Source organism: Mastomys coucha, unplaced genomic scaffold (genome assembly GCF_008632895.1).
Source record: "Mastomys coucha isolate ucsf_1 unplaced genomic scaffold, UCSF_Mcou_1 pScaffold22, whole genome shotgun sequence".
In the NCBI taxonomy this organism is placed as follows: Eukaryota; Metazoa; Chordata; class Mammalia; order Rodentia; family Muridae; genus Mastomys; species Mastomys coucha.
The window spans coordinates 118,012,948-118,035,076 of NW_022196905.1; the positions used below are offsets into that span (position 1 = coordinate 118,012,948).

General features: G+C 42.9%; 1 protein-coding gene across 8 annotated transcripts in view; it reads right to left on the reverse strand.

Annotated features, from left to right (window-relative positions):
* Positions 1-22,129, reverse strand: part of Mphosph9 (M-phase phosphoprotein 9) — a 69,363-nt gene continuing 47,234 nt past the window's right edge. For 7 of the 8 annotated variants that reach the window (XM_031337917.1, XM_031337921.1, XM_031337920.1 and 4 more), the window contains 8 exons: positions 12,995-13,129; positions 11,377-11,555; positions 9,269-9,415; positions 8,228-8,348; positions 7,040-7,140; positions 6,065-6,312; positions 5,036-5,104; positions 1-509 (listed from right to left, as the gene is read on the reverse strand). In XM_031337917.1, coding sequence (XP_031193777.1) covers positions 408-509; positions 5,036-5,104; positions 6,065-6,312; positions 7,040-7,140; positions 8,228-8,348; positions 9,269-9,415; positions 11,377-11,555; positions 12,995-13,129 — 1,102 coding nt within the window. In that variant the 3' untranslated portion in view covers positions 1-407. Of the gene's footprint in view, positions 510-5,035; positions 5,105-6,064; positions 6,313-7,039; positions 7,141-8,227; positions 8,349-9,268; positions 9,416-11,376; positions 11,556-12,994; positions 13,130-22,129 lie in introns of those variants that run through there. The other variant, XM_031337922.1, reaches the window with a different exon arrangement.

Genomic DNA, 22,129 nt, shown 5'->3' on the forward strand with positions numbered 1-22,129 from the left:
TGGAAGCTGCTAATCATTTATTTTAAAAATGAATTATATTTACAATATAGAGCAAGTTTATAAAACCAGTGTGCAAAGTTCACTGTAAAAGGATAACACTATTTCTTTAGAAACAAGCTGCCTCCCCAGTTACACTTCCTTCTTGTTGATAGAAATTGGAGACATATGCTATTTAAAAATAATGCTTTTTAAATAGTAAAATATACAAGAGGTTCCTGAGCATAACAAAAATATCTTGAAAATATGTGACCATTTTAAGTATAAAATAGCAGGTGTAAGAATAGCAATGATTGTAAACTACTGTCTGAAGGCTTATAAACAGTAGAAAAGAGCTTGCCTTTTCCGAGTGCATAATTGTACATTAGTGCAAACAAAAATGTCTCAAGTTTAATGGCTACCAGTCAGTCTCAGAGATTTGCAGAGCTGCGCAAAACATGAAACTTCTTGAGGGTCATCCGAACTGAACCCAGTTCACGATTGATCTTTTCCAAACGATCTTCCAAGGCCTCCTAGGTAAAAGTAATGGGAAAGGTACTGAGAATGCACATGGAATCCTCTGGGTCTACAGTCGACAACTGCCACCTACAGACCTTTAGGTTGCAGCATGAGAGCAAGTTCAAACATTTAAAAAGTGACAGATTTTACTTTCTATGCAAATCATCTTTTTTTTTTTTTTTTTTTTTTTTTTTGAGACAGGGCTTCTCTGTGTGGCCTTGGCTGTCCTAGAATTAGCTCTATACACCAGGCAGGCCTCAAAATCACAGAGATCCACCTGCCTCTGCCTCCAGAATGGTGCAATAAAAGTCATGTGCCACCACTGCCCGGGCAACATTATTTTTCTCAAACTGAACAATCGATTGGCTTCTCAGCCCTTCCAAATAAGCAGGGCAATTTACGTATCCTCTGTCTGCGGGGCACTCTTGCTATATGGGAATTCTGCACAGCAGTGCAGCCGAGAGAGGGGTTAATGACCTGAGATCGTATGTGCAGAGCCTAAAGGTGCTTCCTACTAGTCATCAGAGAAGTGTGCATACTGGATGCGACTGGTGCCACGGACACACATTCCACAAAACCTGACAACTTCTCCCTATAAAATGCTATTGGAGACTTCAGGAAAAAGGATTTAATGATGAAGAAATTCAGCTAACAATACCTAGAATATATATTTATCATTCTAGATAATATATTCCATATAGACTCAAATGGTATCCTGAAATAAAGCTTGTTATGTTTTTTTTTTTTTTTTTAATAAAACGATTAAGGCCAGGTGGTGGTGGTGCATGCCTTTAATCCCAGCACTTGGGAGGCAGAGGCAGTCGGATTTCCGAGTTCGAGGTCAGCATGGTCTACAGAGTGAGTTCCAGAACAGCTAGGGCTACACAGAGAAACCCTGTCTCAAAGACCAACTGACCAACCAACCAAATAAACAAACAAAAAAACTGAATGTCTGCTGTAAAACACTAAGACAGGTGACCAAAGGAAGGACCATATCTCCTTCCCTGTGTCTCTTGTATATATGCACACCCTTTTTAGAAGGGGAAAACCTAGTATGGAAGGTTTCAAAGACTGTTCCTTTTGAACTTTCTTGGCACATTATAAAGTGTCTTTTGACAACATCCTCCTAAGTTAATGTACAATATTCCTTTGTAAGTAACACATTTAACCAGGAATCTTTCCATAGAAGTTTAGGTTGCTTCTAATTTTGGACACTATAAATAAGGCTGCAGTACATTTCTTAAACATATCTCTTTGCAGTATCTATAAATACTGGCTTTGCAATCACTGGCAGACAGGAAAAAAAGCACTTTGGTTCAAAGACAGGCAAGAACTCTGCATTCAGAAAGTCTGTGGTGATTTATACTTGCACTGTCTACATTCTGAGTTGCTTTGAAAAACAACATAAAACACCTGATAATTGGATATGTGGTGGTCCATGCTTATAATCCCAGAGTAAAGGGGAGGCAGGAAGCTGAGGAATTCAAAGCCATCATAAGACCTTATTTCAAAGAAACCAAAAACTAAACCTACTAATATAATTAGGGAGGGGAAAAAAAGACCTTTAAAAATGGTTATTTTGTATTTCTCTCTTTTCATTAACAGAAGTCCTTCATTAACAGAAGGGGATGGAGAGATGACTCAGCAGTCAAAAGGACTTCCTGATCCTGCAGAGGACCCAGGTTTGATTCCCAGTATTCCACATGTTAGTTCACAACAGGATGTACTCCAGTTGCAGGGATATGTGCCCTCTTCTGGCCTCCCAGCACAAGGCATACATGTAGGGCACAGACACACATGCAGAAAAAATACCCATACACATGAAATAATTTTTAAAAATAATAAAGCCAGGCAAGAGCCAGGCAGTGGTGGTGTACACCTTTAATCCCAGCACTTGGGAGGCAGAAGCAGGTGGATTTCAGAGTTCAAGGCCACCCTGGTCTATACAGTGAGTTCTAGGACAGCCAGGGCCATATAGAGAAATGCTGTCTTGAAAGACCAAATAAATAAATAAATAAATAAATAAAAATAAAGCCAGGCATGGTGGCACACACCTTTAGTCCTAACACTCTGGAGGCAGAGACACACAGATCTCTGTGAGTTCAAGGCCAGCCTGTTCTACAGCATGAGTTCTAGGACAGCCTGGGTCACACAAAGAAACCCAGCCTGGAAAAAACAAAATTAATTAATTAAAAATATGTACTATAATAATAATACCAACAACAGTAACAATAAAGACAAGTCTGTAGTACATGGTGACCTTGAATTCAATATATGGTTGATGATGATCTTGAATTTCTAATCCTGCCTCTACCTCTCAAACACTGAACCACATGTGTACATCACCACATCCAGTTACGTGTATGTGTGTATGTGTGTTGCTTGGGATGGGATTTACATGGTACACAAATACCAACCAGCTGTATTTCCAACCCGTCTTATCTTTTGAGACAGGGTCTAATAGCCTAGCGTGACTTCCAAATTAGGATCCCACTGCCTCAGCCTGCTAAGTGTAGGATGACATGCTGAGCAACCATCTCTGCTTCAGGGTGTGAGTCTTCAGAGCAGGCTGAGTGTCTTCATCAGTGGAGCTGGAGATGAAGGCATGGCCCTGTGCACTCCACAGCTAACTAACACAGCACTGCTCTAGTGAGGCTGATCACTTGTCCCTGGCCCAGCTCTACCCTTGCTCTCACGCACATCCTCAATCCCTTTCTCCCTGCCACTTACCTTCTTAGTGACAGGACATACAGAAAGAGAAGCTAACGCCCTTTCAGACGACTTGTAAGAACAGAACACTGGTGTTCATTATGGAAAACACACTAAGGATTTCCTAATGAGTTAGAACTGAAGTATCACCACATTTTCCCTCTGCTTTCCTAGTAAAGTACCGAGAGTTTCCCATGTTGAATTTTATGAATTATTCAATAAAATGATGGTGAGAGGGCTCGGCAGGTAAGATTACTTGCCCACCCACCCTCATAGCTTGAGTTTGATCCCTGGGTTCCAAGAAAAGGTAGAAAGAAAGAACTGACTCCACAAACTTGACATCTACATATGTGTGTGGAATGTGAATGCCCCCCAACATCATAAACATACAAATATATAACAGTTAATGAAATCAACTTTAAAAATTAAATTTCATGGATATGGGGATGATCTAGCTGGTCAAGCATGTGTTCCCTCCCTCCCCACTGCTCTATGTGTCCCCTCCCTCCCCACTGCTCTATGTGTCCCCTTCCTCCCCACTGCTCTATGTACAGTCCTTCCAAAGCTGTACATTTAGTCAGAGAGGACAGACAACCTTCCCCAAACAGAGTAGGACCAGTTTTCTACCAAGGCGATATGAGTAGCTGAGTTTCCCCTGTCAGAACCTCCTAACAAGCTCTCACAAGCAATTCCATTAGCTAGAGAAATGGCTCAGGGGTTAAGAACAATGCCACGTGGGTGCTGGGAATAGACACCAGGCACATAGAAACACACAGGCAAACTCATCAGCTAACCTGACCATCTGCTCCTGAGGAGGGAATCACATCTCTCTAGCTGTCTTTCCAATCACAACAGTCATTCTGTTTGTGAAGCACAACTGTTTTCAGGGCTCACTAGATGGAGAGGGTCAGAAGTCACTGACAGATGGTGGTGGAGGAAGACAAGCCATCAGACAAGGAGACAGCACTTACTCAGCAATGTAGCATCTGTCACAGGTTCCTGTTGGGCTGAGGGGAACTCCCTAGCGTGCCCTGGGTTTTGTTACCAGAGCTTTGCTGAACAAACAACAAAAGGTATGCTATGTTGAACAAAAGGTATGAACAAACACCATTTTTTACATCTAAAGGCAAAAATTAATTTTATTCCTGACAGCAAATGTAGCTATGGAATAACTATAACTACCAAATACTGACTACAAAGGATAGTAACTTTGATTGCTGTATCAGTAGCTGTGGTGGTGTGAATGAGATGGCTCTCATAGGCTCATACATCTGAATACTTGGTCACCAGTTGATGGAACTGTTTAGAAAGGATTAGGAGGCGTGGCTTTGATGGAAGCGTGGCCTTGTTGGAGATGGGGACACAAAACTGTGAAAGCTTCCTGCTCTCCCCACTGTACTCTCTACTTTCTGTTTAGTGTCAAGATGTGAGCTTTCAGCTGCTGTTTCAGCCACCTATCTTTCACTTAGCCTTCACAAGACTCTAACCCACTGGAGCTATAAGCCAAAATAAACAATCCCTTCTGTAAGCTGTGCTGGTCATAGTGTTATATCACAGCAATAGAAAAGTAACTAACGCCGGGCGGTGGTGGCGTATAACTTTAATCCTAGCACTTGGGAGGCAGAGGCAGGTGGATTTCTGAGTTCGAGGCCAGCCTGGTCTGCAGAGTGAGTTCCAGGACAGCCAGAGCTATACAGAGAAACACTGTCTCGAAGAAAAAAAGAAAAAGAAAAAGAAAAGTAACTAACACAGTGAGCCATGCTGTAAGACTCTCCTTGGGGCACTGCCTTACAGCCGCCCTCTAATGCAGCTCACCACTAAGCTGTCTCACCTGATTAAGTCTTGTTTGTAAAGTGATTCTTCCTCCAGGAGAAGGCATTCGGCTTAGTGCTGCCTCAATCTGTTAACAAAAGAAATTGTTCAAATAAAAACAAAAGAACTCTAATTACTTGCAGTGAGCTTTCTGAGACAGAAAGGAAAGAAAAGATTTCAGCTTAGCATTTTCTTGTCCATTTTGACTTAAGTTGCTCCAATGGTGTGACTTCTAGTGCAGTCTGATACCCCAAGGTACTATATACACAAGGCAAATTCCCCATGATAGATCTGACACAACGATATCCTTTGTGGTGGTTTGAATAACAATGCCCCCCCCCCCAATAGGCTCACAAATCTGAATGCTTAGTCATCAGAGACTAAGAGGAAGTGGCCATGATGGAGGAAGTGTTACTGGAGTGGGCTTTGAGGTTTCAAAAGATGGTGGCTCACAACCATCTATAATGGAATCTGATGCCCTCTTCTGGCACACAGGTGTACAAGCAGATAGACCACTCATACATAAAATAAATAAATCTAAAAAAAAAAAAAAAAAAGCCCATGCCAAGGCCAGAGCAGATCTCCTTACTGCCTATAGATCTTGATGTAGAACTCTTAGCCTCAATTCCAGCACCTTGTGTGCATGCATGTCACCATGCGCGGTGCCAGGATGATAGTGGACTACACATCTGAACCTATAAGCCAGTCCCAATTAAATGTTTTATTTTATAAGAGTTGTCTTGGTGATGATGTCTCTTCACAGCAATAGAACAGTGACTAGAGCATTCTTATTTTTTACTTTTTTTTCTGTCAGTGGTATATGCTTGTGTGTTTGGTTTGCTGTTTCTTTTGGAGACAGGGTCTCACAATACAGCTCAAGCTGACTGGAGACTTGTGATCTTTCTGCTTCAGCCTCTCAAGAGCTGAGATATGAGCACATACCAGCATGCCCAGCTTAGTAGTTCCCTTCTCACTGTTCCCTAGACACAAGCATTAGGTTCAGAAAAACAATTTTTTAAGTATTTTAAAATATATTTGTTTGTTTTACCTGGTCTTTTTCTTTTGTAAGCTCATCAAAAAATCGCTCCGTTTCAGCTAGGGTCCTAATCTTTGCTGTATATTCAAAATCATTATCCTGTGGTGTTGCTGATACTGGCTTACACTGGTCAAGGCTAACTGATTTACTCTTCTCCCAGGCTTGTCTCAAGGACACTTTCTTCAATCCATTTGGTGAGTGTTCAGGACAAGAGCTAGGATTAACAGGCTCATCACTGGTTTTTTCTGAATACTTTTTTTCTGTCAGAAAAGAAAGAAATTTCTTATGTTTCTTATTAATTTTTCTAATAGACTGAATACACATTAAATATCCAGCTCAACCTCACTTCCTGAAAGGAACTGCTATATGGCCTAAACAGAGAAGCATCTTTTCTTTCTTCCCCTCTCACTTTCTTGAGACAGGGTCTCACACTAATCTAGGCTACCCTGGAACTCATTAAGTAGCCCAAAATGGCCCTGAAGTCATAGTAACTCTCCTGCTGCAGCCACAAGAGCTGGGACAAAAGATTCGAACCACCACCCGCAACTGAAGAATATGTACTCTGTGCTTTATCACTCAAGAACTCTGAAAGGTTTACCCTCGGCTTAATACGTTTTCAAAGTTCTCTTAATGACTTCAAATAAACTTTATGTAAATATAATTCACTTTAAGAAAAGTTTAAAAACAATGATTTATCACATTTAGGAGATATGCTCTAAACCCTGAAACACTTAACATTGTTATATATCTTCATATATCATATAAATTTATTTTAGTGACAGTGTAAAGAGGGGAGCTGTATAGAATTGTCTGGTGGTGACAATCAGTACCTCACGCCTCAGCCTCCCAACCTGCCCATGAGCACCTGTACAGCAGGCACACAGTGAATGCTCGGATAGAGAACCATTTTCAGAGCCTTACAAAACCCCAGAATTTTGAGAAACAAATTCCTCTAGCTGTAACTAGCAATTTTTTAGAAAAAGATACCTTCTGAGTCATCTAGAAGAAACTGGAGCTGTTTCCTTGGATTGGTTTGTTGTAACGTGGACACAGGAACGGTATCTAAATCATCCAAAAGGATATCAAATCTAGTGAATGAAGCAAGTTACTCGTGAGAAAAACGTAAAGTAAATTTTCCTACCTCTCTAGAGAGCTGAGGTCGTACCCTATGAACTCATAGTCACATGTTTTCTTAAAAGCTAGTCATACGACTTCCAAAGCTGGAGCTGAACCTGGCTTCCCTGGCACAAAGTTCTATTCCTACATCAGAAACTTACAGCACTGGCTGCTGTGCATCCTCTGCCCTCCATGACAAGCTTCTGGAACAGGCAGGGCAGGCAGCAGCACCCAGCTTGCTCAGAAGTCAAAAATGAGGTTCGCTGTGCGTGGGTCATGCATCTAGAACCTCGTGGTCAAGTCCTTCCCAGCTCATCACTCACAGCTGGCCTTCTTTAGGAATGGACACACTGCATCCAGAGACAGGTGCCTCCACCCTCACACATACTGTCTGGTGCCAAAATCCCTATATCACTCCTCCTCAGAAGCACAGAGAGCCTCTTCTACATCTAAACTCTGCTGAGGTGCTGAGGTGACACTTAATATCCAGCAATAGCAAGTCTCCATAGTTAAAAACTATTTTCGCCGGGCGGTGGTGGCGCACGCCTTTAATCCCAGCACTTGGGAGGCAGAGGCAGGTGGATTTCTGAGTTCGAGGCCAGCCTGGTCTACAGAGTGAGTTCTAGGACAGCCAGGGCTACACAGAGAAACACTGTCTCGAAAAAAACAAAAAAAACCTATTTTCACACATTACAATACTTGATTTTCCATATGACACTCACATAAAGGACCTAAAGCCACAGGGCCCCACTGACAACTGGGCAATCAGCAACAGCTGGAGCCATCACAGGGATCAGGAAGATGGCTCCGTAGGTAAAGTCACCTCCAAACCTGATGTCCTGACTTCAATACCCAAAACCCACATGGTGGACGGAGAGAACCAGCTCCACAGGTTGTCCTCTGATGTGCACAAATTCGCTATGGTACACACACTCACACATGCACATACACAGGCTCTCACACATACATGCTCACACACATATGTGAGTACACACACGCACTAAATCAATAAAATGTTTTCAAAATGTATTTTTAATCCCACAATGTCACAGAACTCACCGAACTGGACTGCTTTCATTTCTGCTAAGGAGATGACTAAATCCTGGGGACAGGTTTTCTTTAGGAGACCGCTTAGGGCTATATGCCATGGTCACTGGTGTTAACATAATCTCTCTTTTTGCTAAGGAAGAAAGCAAAGAAGAAATGCAATTTTTCTTCTGTGTTATTCTGGCAGAATTTATTCCTAAGTTTATAAATAATGAAATTCCACAGCAGAACTTGACAGTATTGCAGAGGACACAAAGTGAAAATCAAACAACCCATAATTCTATTGTCTAGAGGCAACCCCTGCTGATGTGTTAGCACACCAGACTATAGTCTCAGCACTCTGGCTCAAAACTGGTTTTTCAAGATTTTAGAAGTCGAGTGTAAATAAGGCAGAAACACCAGTACAGGAGAGATTGTTCCTGGAATCCAGGAACCATAGACTTCCCTGAGCTGGTGGGAATGAAGACACAGAGGACATGGAAAGTCAATGCTTAAGCTTTAGACCAAGCAGGAACCGCGGGAAGGAAAAGCTACAGACGCCAGGTACAGGGCAGATATGGAAAAAGAATCTTCTCTGACCTCCGTAAACTGTCTCAATTAGTGCTCTACAGCTATCGACATGATCCAAACTCTCAGCAGCTTTTGGCTTTTCTGTACCAACTTCTTTTTCTTATGATACTAAGGACCCCTATCCATGCTAGGCCAGGGCTCCACCACTAAGCTACATCCCAAGCCCTTTTAACGTTTTATTTTTAAGACAGGGCTTGCTAAGTTGAAGGCTAGCCTTGAACTCACTTGGTAGCTCAGGTAGGCCTTGAACCTTCATCCTTAGCCTCCCAGGTAGCTGGGATAACAGATCTTTACTACAGGCCTGGCATAGAATGAGGTTTCTTAGGTTGTTTCTAGTATCTGTGCACCCAGACAGTCTCCTTCTCTGGCTATGCTCAGGGACCCCATCCATGCTCAGCATACACGCTGAGGCTGGCAGCATCGGGAACAGTGAGAGTATAGCAGACGTCACTCTCTCCAGTCCAAGGCACACACATCTCTTACTTGGAGTGTTGGCTTTCCGACTGGAGGGTGGGAGAGAAGATGACCTCTGTGAAGCCGAACTCTGTCTCTTTGGTCTCTGCTGGGTACATTTCTCTGGGGAACGGCCTGTATTGACTGAAGGTTCAGTTTGCCGAGGATTCACTAATTCTGCATCAGACAAACGCACACAAAAATAAGTCAGACCTGGTTTCCCCCACCTGCTTTTCACAACTGTCACGGCACAAGGTCCTCCACAGAGCGCATGCTCTGCTGAGAGCACTGCTATCCAGGCTGCAATAATGATTTGCAAATGAACTGCGCTATGACGATAACTGCTTGAGAAGGAGTTTATAATGAATGCTTCCTGGCTTTCTGTTGCAACTGACATTCAAGGTGAGGGCTCACAGGGAGTTTAGTTTTAGGAAGCAGATTCCTAATGTATTTACTGGGAGATGCTGCACCACAGAGCAGCAGAGGGTGTGCCTCAGGAGAAGTGAGCACCACAGGAAGCAGAGAGAGCAAAAGAGCCAGGCATGCTGAGGGGAGCCCAGCACTGGGGAGGTGGAGGTAGGAGATCAGAAATCAAGGTTACCATCAGCAACACAGTGAGTTCCAGGCTAGTCTGGGCTCCATGAGATCTTGTCCCAAATAGGAAGAGGAGTGGAACACAGAGAGAAAAAGATAGAGGGTGGAGAAATAGAGATGGAGTGAGGAGAGAGAGTACTACTGATATGTGAGGAAAAGCACAGTTGAAGGATATTCCTCTTCCTCTCTATAGATGTTCAGTAATCAAGAAAAAGAAGGAAAAATTTTTTTAAAAAGTCTGTTTTTCTTTATTTTTTAGACACTCTGGATTCTGTTGCCTCAGCCTCCAAGTGCTGGAAAAATAGGCATGTACCCCCACTGCCCATTTAATTCCTCATTTTATTACTATAAAATGACTGTCACCATTTTCCAACAAGTGCAAGTAAGACAAACAGATGGAGACACACTTACTCAGTAGTCCAGGCAGGGTGTGCTTTCAATCTTCCTATAGCACATTCTATGCCTGTGCAGCCCAGCTCATGAAGACATTATTATCATTATTATTATCATTATCATTATTATTATTATTATTACTACATGTAGGCGTGTATGTCAGCGTATGGCTATGTGCACATGACTGCAGGTGCCTACAAAGGCATCAGACCCCCTGGCACTAGAGTTTACAGATGGTTGTAAGCCACTGTGTCAGTGTTGGGAACTGAACTCAGGTCCTCTGCAAGAACAAGTGCTGTTAAACACTGAGCTATCTCAGTATAGGCCTCTTAAATAATTAGAACATGATATGTAGCTTGCTTTACATAAAAGGTACGTGCTATGCTAGGACAATTATAAATTATTATTAAGGGTCAATTGTCTATGAAATGGGACTGGAGCAGTATCATAAATTAGGACTTCATTTCATTTTCTTGAGAATCTTATTTTATTTTTTGAGGCAGGCTTTCACTATGTGGCTCTGACAAACTTGGTACATACTATGTAAACTAGGCTGGCCTCAAACTCCTTGCCTCTGCCTTGAAAGTACTAGGATTAAAGGCAGGCAGTGCCATGCTTATTTGAAAATCTAGTATTAAAGAATATAATATAAAGTAAAGAAATGAGCAGATACCTTTTTCTTTCTTTCTTTTTTTTTTTTTTTTTTTTTTTTTTTTTTTTTTTTTTGGTTTTTCGAGACAGGGTTTCTCTGAGTAGCTCTGGCTGTCCTGGAGCTCACTCTGTAGACCAGGCTGGCCTCGAACTCAGAAATCCGCCTGCCTCTGCCTGCCTCCCAAGTGCTGGGATTAAAGGCGTGCACCACCACTGCCTGGCTTTTATTTCTTTCAACATTAAAAAAAGAATAAAATACTACTGGAGGTAGTGTCTAGAAAGAGGGCTCATCAGTTAAGAGTACTTTTACTGCCCTTGTAGAGGACTCAGGTTTAGTTCTCAGCACCCATACAGTGGTTCACAGACATTCACAACCCCAGTTCCAAGAAATCTGATACTTTCATGGGCACCAGGTTTGCATGTGGTGCACATTCATATATGCAGGCAAAACACTCACAGACGTAAAATAAAATCAATCTTAAAATTAAAGAAATACTTACTACTTGAGGAATCCTCTTTCTCTGTCTGCGTCCCCCAATTTTTAAATATTCGTTCTTCATCAAGTTCCTTTAAAGCCTTGATAATTGGTGGTGTGTCTGGAGCATCCCTCTTCTTTTTAATCAATAAGCTTGCTGATGACCTTCCAAGTGAAGAGTCCTTTTCTGGAGGAGAATGGTATCTAAAACAGTAGCTGCAATTGTAACTGCTGTGGGCTGAGCATCTGCATGCTCGCTAGCCCATAATGCCCAGATAACAGCCTAGCTTAGCTGCAAGTATTAGGAGTTAGGGCCTTTAACAAGAAATGGAGATTATACAGGTCATGAGAGAAGAGCCCCATGATGGGATTGAAAGTCCTTATAAAAGGAGGAGGAAGACAGGTTGGATGGTGCAGATGAGGTTGTAACCCCAGTATTCAGGAGGCTGAAGCAGGAGGATGGTCAAGAGTTCCAGACACAGCAAGACTTGCCTCAAAAAAAAAAAAAAAAAAAAAGAGAGAAAAAAAAAGAAAAAAAGACACACATGCATGCACACGCATGCACGCGCATGCGTGCACACACACAAAATGAAAATACATTTAAAATGAGATAAAGAGGAGAAAACAGAGAGCATTCTGTCTGGTGCACACCACAAACAGGCCATGTGAAACGCAGCTAGGAGGAAGGTCCTCTCTAAGACCTCAGCCATGCTGGTACACAAATTGGAGAAATCCATAAACGTATCTAAGACTATACTCATTAGTTATAGCAAACCACGCTAAAGTTACTAGGATAGTCAGGGGACTAGCAGGAGAGTTGGCCATTTATCTCCATACGGATCCTATTATAATGCCAGTAATTAAAACAACCTGTGCATAGCAAGCCAGTGCTTCATGGTCCTTTAAACAAGCTAGCACATACAAACATTTCTGTCTATATGGTACCCACAGTATACTGCTGAGCTTGCTCAGGCAATCCTGGGAGTGAGAGGATTACCCTGTTGTCTTAACAGCAAGCCTGCACTGTGCCCCTGAGCACAGGCAGAGAAGCGCTGCAAGCCTGTGAAGGTAAAACATCCTAAGAGCATTAGCCTCTCAGAGCCGAGAAGATGGAGCCACTGCTAAGGGCGCCTACTATGCAAGCAAAAAACAAACCAAACCAAACCACATAAATTAGGCTCTAAAAGATAAGACAGTAAAAGATCAACTAGTGGATGTGGTGGTGCCTGCTGGAATCCCAGCTCATGGGGGTGAGAAGCAGAGGCTTAAGTGTTTAATCCAGGCATCCTGTCTACACTTTCACAGCTGAGCTTTGCTGGAAGACAGTCACCCAACTGCGTCTACTCATCAACGCTGTCTAGAGTGGACACCTCCCCCCTTCCGTAATTAGCAATCCCCACCTCTGCAAGACAGCTGCTTCACACCCTGTCCACTCTCCACCAGCCCTCCATCCTGGCTTTCACAATCCAGGAAGAACCTTGGGTCCAACTTCAAAGAGAAGGCAGAAATCCCAAGACAGGAACTATTTCTTTCCCCCCACTTCCCCCCATTCTTTTCACAGCCTACTTTTGACTATTTCCTCTACCCAAGCCAGCTGCATCTCTACAAAAGTATTCCTCAGCTGACATCTGCCATTATCTCACCCAGGAACACCGGTTTCCTCCAGCTGCTTATCTATCTTCCCGTCCCTGGTGTCCAGAGGCTGCCCAGTAAAGATGGAGTACTCTGCTCCTGGAATCAGCCACTTCCTCCTGCTGACATCCGAGGTGGCTAGTGTGCTGTAGGGATAAGAAACATTCCACAGCATCACAAGGTTTGCACTTCAGTTTAAAGAAAACTTATATATATGAAAAGTAGGTGAATATTTTGTCTGTGTACCGTGTGTGTGTGTGTGTGTGTGTGTGTGTGTGTGTGTGTGTGTGTGTTACCCAACACTGCCAGAAGAAGGAGTCAAATTCCCTAGGATTGGAGTTACCCATAACTATGAGCTCCTGTGTGGGGGTGCTGGAACTTAAACCCTGATCTTCTGGAAGAACAGCCAGTGCTCTTAACCATGGAGCCATCTATCTAGTCCCTTGCACTTCAATTCAGACCAAATATTTATATTCAAGTTTGATTTGCATTTGCACAGTGACTTAGAACCATGTATGGACAACCCATACTTTAAAAATTAATTCTATTTTAAAGGGTTGTGTTGTTGTTTTGTGGTTTTTGGTTTTTTTAATTTTTATTGTTTTGTTTTGAGGGGGGCAGCAATTTCGAGATGTTTTCTCTGTGGTTGGTAGCCTCAGTTGTCATGGAATTTGCTATTTAGACCAGGCTGATCTCAAAACTCTGACTCCCAAGCGCTGGAATGAAAGGTGTGTGTGTACTGCCAACATCACCACTTAGCTGTTTTATGGTTTTAAAATTCAACTGAACTTTTTTTTTGTTTTGTTTTGGTTTTGGTTTTTTCGAGGCAGGGTTTCTCTGTATAGTCCTGGTTGTCCTGGAACTCACTTTGTAGACCAGGCTGGCCTCGAACTCAGAAATCTACCTGTCTCTGCCTCCCAAGTACTGGGATTAAAGGCGTGCGCCACCACCGCTCGGCTCAGCTGAACTTTTGAACATTCCCCTAAGATGGAGAAGAGTTGGGTGCTCAAGGCCCTGCACAGCCCTACCTGCCTTCTAGCACACTAGTCCCTTCTCTCTATCCTAGCTCTGAGTAAGCGGATGGAGTACAGCTGCTTTCCCATTCCCTACAAACACTCTCTGCATTCTCCCAAGCATCAGGCTGCTATCTGGCTTCTCAGAGCAGCTACAATCCCAGCGGCACAGGGCTATCACTTCCTCTGTCTGAATATGGAGTTCAATCCCCAGGACTCATACAGTAGAAAGGGAGAACAGACCCTTGCAAGTTGTCTTCTTCTGGCCTTCACACACACACACACACACACACACACGTGCGCACACACACACACACACACACACACACACACGCGCGCGCGCGCGCGCGCACACACACACACATATGCATGTGATGATGACAATAAAACACAAACTACTTTTTAAAACCTCGCTTCCCCAAGGTTCATATCACTTACCCAGATAATAAAATGTACATAGTAATAATGTTAAAAACTCAGTTTGTCAAGGTTTACACCTAGTCTTACCCTGCCCTATACTAGACTTTGAACCAGTGCAGGATGTGGTAGCCCATGCCTTAAACTCTAGCACTCAGGATGCAGAGGACATGGATCTGAGTGCCAGGCTAGCCTGGTCTACTTAGCCAGGGTAGGAAGAGCAGTAACCTGGAGGCAGACAACAAAGCAGAGATCATGGAAGAGTGCTGCTTACTGTCTTGCTCTCCAGGCTTGAGTAGAGCCAACTTTCCTCTACACTCTGTCTCAGGTCTGTCTGCACGGGGTGGCACTGCCCATAGTAGGCTGGGTCCTCCCACATGAACGTCAAGCAGAGCCAAGCTGATAGAGGCGTTTTTCGGTTGAGATTCCCTCTTCCCAGATGACTCCAGTTTGTGTCAAACTGACAAAATAAATCAGCACAAACCTATCTCATCTCCAGGCCTGCTGTCACCACCACACTAGGCGACTCCCAGAGCTATCCTTGACCGCTAGACCCAGTGACTCTGTCTACAAAGTCATCTACCTCCAAGGATACAACTAGACTCTGACATAATCCAAGATCACAGCTCTAAGGAAACTAAACACCCCAACTCCTCCCCCGCCTTTGTTCTTGCTGCTGCCAAGCATCACCCCAGCAAGCAGCTAGCAGGCCCAGGATCCCTCAGCTCACCAATCAATCCCAGCTTCTCCACTTCCTCTGTCCACTCTGGAATGCACATACACCACCTGAGCTATTCACAACCCTGACTCCAACTCTCACTATCTGACTGGAAGTAAAACCTCAAGCTTGACGGAGGACAGTGGCCTCACTTCCTGTCCATCCTCCGTGGCTGAGCTTTGCTGATCAACTCCATCCAGGCCATTCTTCCCCTTGATCAGCAAGCCCTGACCCTGTAACAGCTCTGCACTGTGGCCTTCGGTCGGGAGATAACCTCAGACCCAGCTTCAAAGAAGCAGCAAACCCTAAAAGTGCTCGCCACCTTCCTGTCTGCTCAGGTCACACCTAACCTGCTAGGTTAAGCTCTTGGCTAAGTTAGGTTTCACTTCAACCCCAGCTCACTGGTGTCCTTTCAGAAAGGATCTTCTGGTGAGCCTGGAGCTATCCCCCAGGCCTTGTTCACTGCTACACGGGCTCTCTGCCACTGAGCAACAGAACAGAGCCCTTTTCCCTCAATTTTTAAATTAAGAAACATTTCAAACATTCGTAGGAAATTACAGAGAATACTACAAGCGCCCACCTACCTACTCTCAGTCTTAACAGATGCTTAGATCTTAGCCATATTTGTTTTTAATTGTGAGACATAACATTGTATACATATGTATAGCTGCATTTGTTAAACAAGGGCATGCTATCCACACCCTTTAATGCTTCTCCTCCACAGTATGTTCATGGTTTATTCATGCTGGCGCGCAGGGCTGTCAATCACTTCTCTAGTCTGAATGCACTCTGCTGATTTTGTCTCCCGGTGGTGGATGCTGTTTCAACAATGCTACAATTAACATGTGGGAGACTTAACCTAAAATCAAATGTCTAAAAGCACAACTATGAAATTTAGGATGTATTCATAACCTTCAGTCTTCTGGCTACTGTCAAACAGTCCTCTGGACAAGCACCATCAATCTGCAGGTGGCCATTGGTATGTGTGAGTTCCTTTCTTCATCTCTGCCAAACTTAAGATTGAATTAAGTCTGGCCTCTCTGATGGCAAAAATAGTACATGCTATTATTTTAACTGGCATTTTCCCGATTTCTTAGGAAAATGAGCCTCTTTTCATTGCTATTAGCCGTTTGGATTTCTTTTTCTGTGCAGTTTCACATCTTTTTTCCTTTTTCTATGGAGGAAATTGTCTGCTTCTTACTGAGTTACGGTAGATCTTTTGTATTCTAAGCACTCGGCCTTTATTTTTGCTGTCATTAAAACAAATTACACACACACATGCAAATGAGTCTCAGATGGCTCAGTAGGTTGGAAGGTTTGCCACCCACCTGAGACCTGAGTTTGATCCTGGAAGTCATATGACAGAAAGAGAACTGACTCCTGAAAGTTGTCCTCTGGCTTTCACACACAAGCAGTGTCAAGTACATGTTCATCCACACACAGTTTAAAATGTATACTTTTCTTTTAAAGGTTTCAAGCATGTGGTACTGGTATAAGGTCTACACCTTGTTCTACGCCCCTTAGATGTCCACTACAAACAGCTAAAGCCCCGCTGAGCCTCTTCAGTCCCATAGTTCCCTGCTCACAGTAGACAAGGCTCTCAACTGTGCTCAGCATTCCTGCTGGAAGTTTTAAGACTGCCTGCATTTGTAAGAACTATGGTTCATGCTGATGTTGGTTGTAATTCTTTCTCACTGAAGGTCAGGAAGGTGTAGCTCACTGGTAACACTTTATCTAGCATTTACCAGGCCCTGGGTCCCATCACCAGCAAATTAATGATTTTCTTATAATATTTTCAGATTACTTCATGGCTAATACAAGAAATGGTTACAGTTTGTCTAGAGAGCGCAACAGCTTGACTTGGTATATAGACTTAAAAGAACACATGGTTATCTTATAACGCGAATGGATAACTGACATATAAAGACCCTAGTAACTATTTTCCAGATAAATGTTTCTGGATTTTCTTTTTTAGAAATCTACTTTGTCTATATATGTCTGTATGGATTTACTATGAGGGGTATGCACATGTCGTGGTACGCTCATGGAACTCAGAGCCCATTTTTCCCTTGCACCAGGTGGATCAAGGATCACACTCATTTCAGGCTTGGTAGCAGGGGCCTTTACCCACACAGCCATCTTGCCAGCCCCAGTCACCAGCACTGTGAAATGGAAAAAAATTCTATTTCTTTCTCAACTAGTTTTTTATCGTTCAATATTTCACTATTAAAATTACTCCAAATTGACAATCCAGATGAGACATTTTAACACTGTTATCTACAAAAGGCAAAAGAATAAAAACTACTTAGCTTTGTTGTTGCCATGCAAAAGCAGGAAGGCAACATGCAAATGAATTAGCTTCCTCCTAAAGGCATCACAATATAGCCTAACTGGCACCACTTTAGCCACTGCTGGCCTGGAACTCACTGTATAGATCAGATTGATCTCGAATTCAGAGATCTACCTGTTTCTACCTCCTGAGTGCTCAGATTAAATGTCTAGCCCCAAATATCTTATGCATATATGTGTGTTCATTCACATGGTTGCCAGAGGACAAGCTCAGAGGTCATCTCAGAAGAGGCTATCCACCTCCTTTGAGACAGAGTCTTTAACTGCTAGACTGACAGCCAGTGAGTGACAGGGATCCTCCTATCTCCAAATATCCAGTGCTAGGATTAAAAATATCAAACCTGGCTTTTTTTCTTTGGGGGGTGGATGGGAGCTAGTTGTCCTGGAATTCTATCTGTACACCAGGCTGGCCTCAAACTCATAGAGATCCTCTTGCCTCTGCCTCCCAAGTGCTGAGATTAAAGGCATGCACCACTACTGCCCAGCCATACCCAGTGTTTGAAATTTTTTTTTTATTTACTTATTTAGGTTTTTTGAGACAGGTTTTCTCTGGCTGTCCTGAACTCGATTTGTATATCAGATTGGCCACAGAAATCTGCCTGTCTCCACTTCCTGAGTTCTGGGATATTTTTTATTACTATTTTTTATTATTTTATTTTATATGTATAGATGTTTTGCCTGCATGTATGTCTATGAATCACATGTATGACTGGTGTCCCTGGAGGCCAGAAATGATGTCAGATCACCTAGAACTGGAGTTACAGATGGCTGTGAGCCATCATGTGGGCCCTGGAATTGAACCCAGATCCTCTGTAAGACAAAGTAGCCAGTGCTCTAAACAGCTGAGCCATCTCTCTAGCCCCACACCTAGCATTTTTCTAAGTTTTAGGGCTTGAACTCAGGTCCTTGAGCTTGTAAAGTCTCAGCCCTGTCAAAAACACTAAAAGTTCCTCAGTCCTACATATCATAAAAAATGATGGTGTAGGAAGGCTGTGTTTGGCCTACCTAGCACCTGCAACCTGCCACACCTTTCCCATCATACACGGCCACACTGAATAAGGACATCACACATATGCATTTCCAGGTGCTAGATATGTAGGCTGTCTTCAGCACACTACAAACACGTCTCACGCTCTCCACACTCCTGAGTCAAAGCAGTGTTCAGCTTGTAGATCCAGCTGGCCGCTTCAGTCCTTCCTGCCGATGTCTCAGCAGCATTCAATGACTACGGCTGCTTCAGTGCCCCCTCACTTGCAGCGGCTGTTTCAATGGCTCCTTTGCCAAACTCCTCTACCCAACAAGAAAGCAGGGCACCTGAGAGCTCTGTCTTGCACCAACTCCTACTGACATTCAGCTCCTATCAACCCTGTAAGCACCATTGGGAAATAACTGACTCCAACACTGTAACTCCAGACTAGGAGTTCTGAGCTCCAAGCCTACATTTACAATTCCCCACTTGATTTCTGCTTCAAGTCCATGTTATATCACAAGCAAAAATCTTCGTGACAGTCTGAGCTCTTTACATGTTCTGAGCTGTCCCTCTCTCTCTTTTTTTTTTTTAAAGAATTGTTTATTTTATGTATGTGAGTACACTGTAGCTGTCTTCAGACACACCAGAAGAGGGCATCAGACCCCATTACATATGGTTGTGAGCCACCATGTGTTACTGGGAATTGAACTCAGGACCTCTGGAACCTCTTAACCACTGAGACATCTCTTCAGCCTGAGCTGTCCCTCTCTTGTCTCATCAACTAATACACAACCACATTCTGTGGATTCTACCTCTAGAACCTTCCAAACTCCTTTTTCTTGTAATTATATATTAAAAAAAAAAAAAAACCAACATATTACATTTATTTATTTTGTGTGTGCACAGACATGCTGCGATGTGTATGTAGATGTCAGAGGACAACTTTTGGAAGTTAATTCCCTTCTTCAGCCATGAGGTTGTAAGATGTGGTTGCAAGCACCTCTGTACACTGAGCTGCCTCCCTGGCCCTTATCTATCATTCTTACAGATACCAGACACCCGGAACCCTGCTTGCCTTGCACTAAGATGGCCTACTTCATCTCTTCCTCATGGCAGGAATCGTACATATACAAGTCAGGTGGCATTGTTTTATTATACAAAAATCTACAGGAGTCAGGAGATAGCTCAGTGGATCAAGCACTCACCCCCAAAGACTAACAACTTGGTTTCATCCCTAGAATTTATATGAAGAAAGAAGTAAAGAATTCCAGAAAATTATCTTCTAGCTTCCATGCATGTATACCATGGCAAAGGAACATCACACACACACACATACACACACACACACACACACACATACACACACACACATACATACACACACACACACACACACACATACACACACACACACACATACACACACACACACACACACACACACACAGTCTCTAAAATCTACACCAGGTATAATAGCACACACCTTTAATCCCAACACTTGGGATAAAGGAGGAAGATCAGGTTGGAGCCAGCCTGGACTACATAGGAAGTTCTAGGTCCGCCAGGACTACAAACGCAAACCCTGTCTCAAACAAAACAAAACAAAACAAAAATAAAATAAAATCTTCCAGAGAATTCCCAATGGACTAAAGGTTAAAATCCAAATATCTAATAATAACTTAGAAAACCATCTATGGTCAATCTACAATGTCACCTAGAGCTACATGACTTCTTGCTGTGACTATCTGAGCCGTGTATCATGGTATAAATGCAATGTCCCCTTCAGGCTATTGACATCGGATCCTGAGATACTGGTACTGTTTGGGAAGATTATGGGACTTTAGGGGTAAGGGGCCTAGCTGGTGGGAGGAGGTCACTGGGGTCAGGCCTTCGCAGGTCATATGCACACTCTGCCTCCTGCTTATAACAACAGGAATGAGCAGCGCCCTCACGGCCCTGGTGTGCTCTCAAACCCCAAACTTTATGCCCTTTCTGCTTGTTCTCAAAAATTTACCTTTGGTTCCTTTTGACTAGTTTGATTTGTATTTTTTGTCCGAGTCTTCCATAACCCAGGCTTGGTATCAAGCAGGCTGTGTAGCCAAGGATGACTTTGAACTGATCTTCCAGCATCCATCTCCCAAGAGCGGGAACTGTAAGTGTGTATATACACTACTACATCAGGCTAAATTTTCTCTTCCAAGATTTATTGATTTCTTTTCATTGTGAGAATACGCATGCATTTTTGTCATGGCTGACTTGTGGAAGTCAGAAGGTCAGAAAACAACTCTTAGGAATTGGTTCTTTCAGGTTGGAGAGATGGCTCAACGGTCAAGAGCATTGACTGCTCTTCTAGAGGTCCTGAGTTCAATTCCCAGCTACCACATAGTGGCTCACAACCATCTCTAGTGAGACCTGATGCCCTCTTCTGGTATCTCTTAAGACAGCTACAGTGTACTCATATAAATAAAATAAATTAATAAACCTTTTTAAAAAAAGAACAAACATGACCAAGGAACTGGTTCTTTGCTTCCCTGTGTGGGCTCAAGCTCAGGTGCTCACACTTTGTGGGAATTGGTTCTTTCCTTCCCTGTGTGGGCTCAAGCTCGGGTGCTCACACTTTGTGGCAACTGTCTCTAGCTGCTGAGACATAGCACAGCCCTAATATTTCTTTACTTTTTAAAAAAGATTTTTTAAATTATTTTATTTTTAAATTATAGGTCTATGTGTGTTTGTGAGTGGGAGCTTGTATACATGACTGTGGCTCCCAGAGTCCAGAAGAGGGTATTATGTCACCCAAAGCTGGAGTTACGAGCAATTGTTTGCTGCCAACATGGATGTTGACCACTGGTTCTCTGGAGTGGGGAATGCCCTTAATTACCACGTCATCTCTCCAGTCCCTAACTTTTCTTTTAAATACAAGAATCCATTATATTCTATTACGATTACTAAACAAAGATATGGAAAGTGTTTTGAGAATTACAGCTTAGGAAGGTTAGAAATCACAACTTCATTTTTCTGACAGACATCATTATGAAATAATGAACTACTTATTAATATACTTTATACCAAAAATCATAACTAAAAACTGAATTCTAATATTTAAAGCCTTCTTCTGTAAATGTGTCATCCAGCTAACAATGTGCCAGGGCAGTGCATCCCTGCAATTTTACTATTTGGGAGGCAGAGGAGAGAGGACCACTGCCTCTGAGGCTAGCCTAAGCTACAGAATGAGTACTGGGCCAACCAGAGCTATATAATAAAGACTGTCTCAAAAACAAAAACTTGAGCCGGGCAGTGGTGGCACACATTTTTAATCCCAGCACTTGGGAGGCAGAGACAGGAGGATTTCTGAGTTCGAGGTCAGCCTGATCTTCAGAGTGAGTTCCAGGACAGCCAGGGCTATACAGAGAAACCCTGTCTCTAAAAACCAAAAAAAAGAAAAAAAAAGAAAAACTAAACCAAAGATTACAGTAAGATAATTCTAGAGAACTAAAGCAGAAAACCACAGCTTAATATAGACCCATTCCAAAAGAAAAAGTCTTTCTGTTAACAAAAGACAAAATGTCAGCTTATTTCTGGGTCTTCGATTCAATTCCACTGATCAACCTGTCTGTACCAATACCAATGCAGTTTTCTTTTAAAGATTTATTTATTTATTATATATAAGTACCCTGTAGCT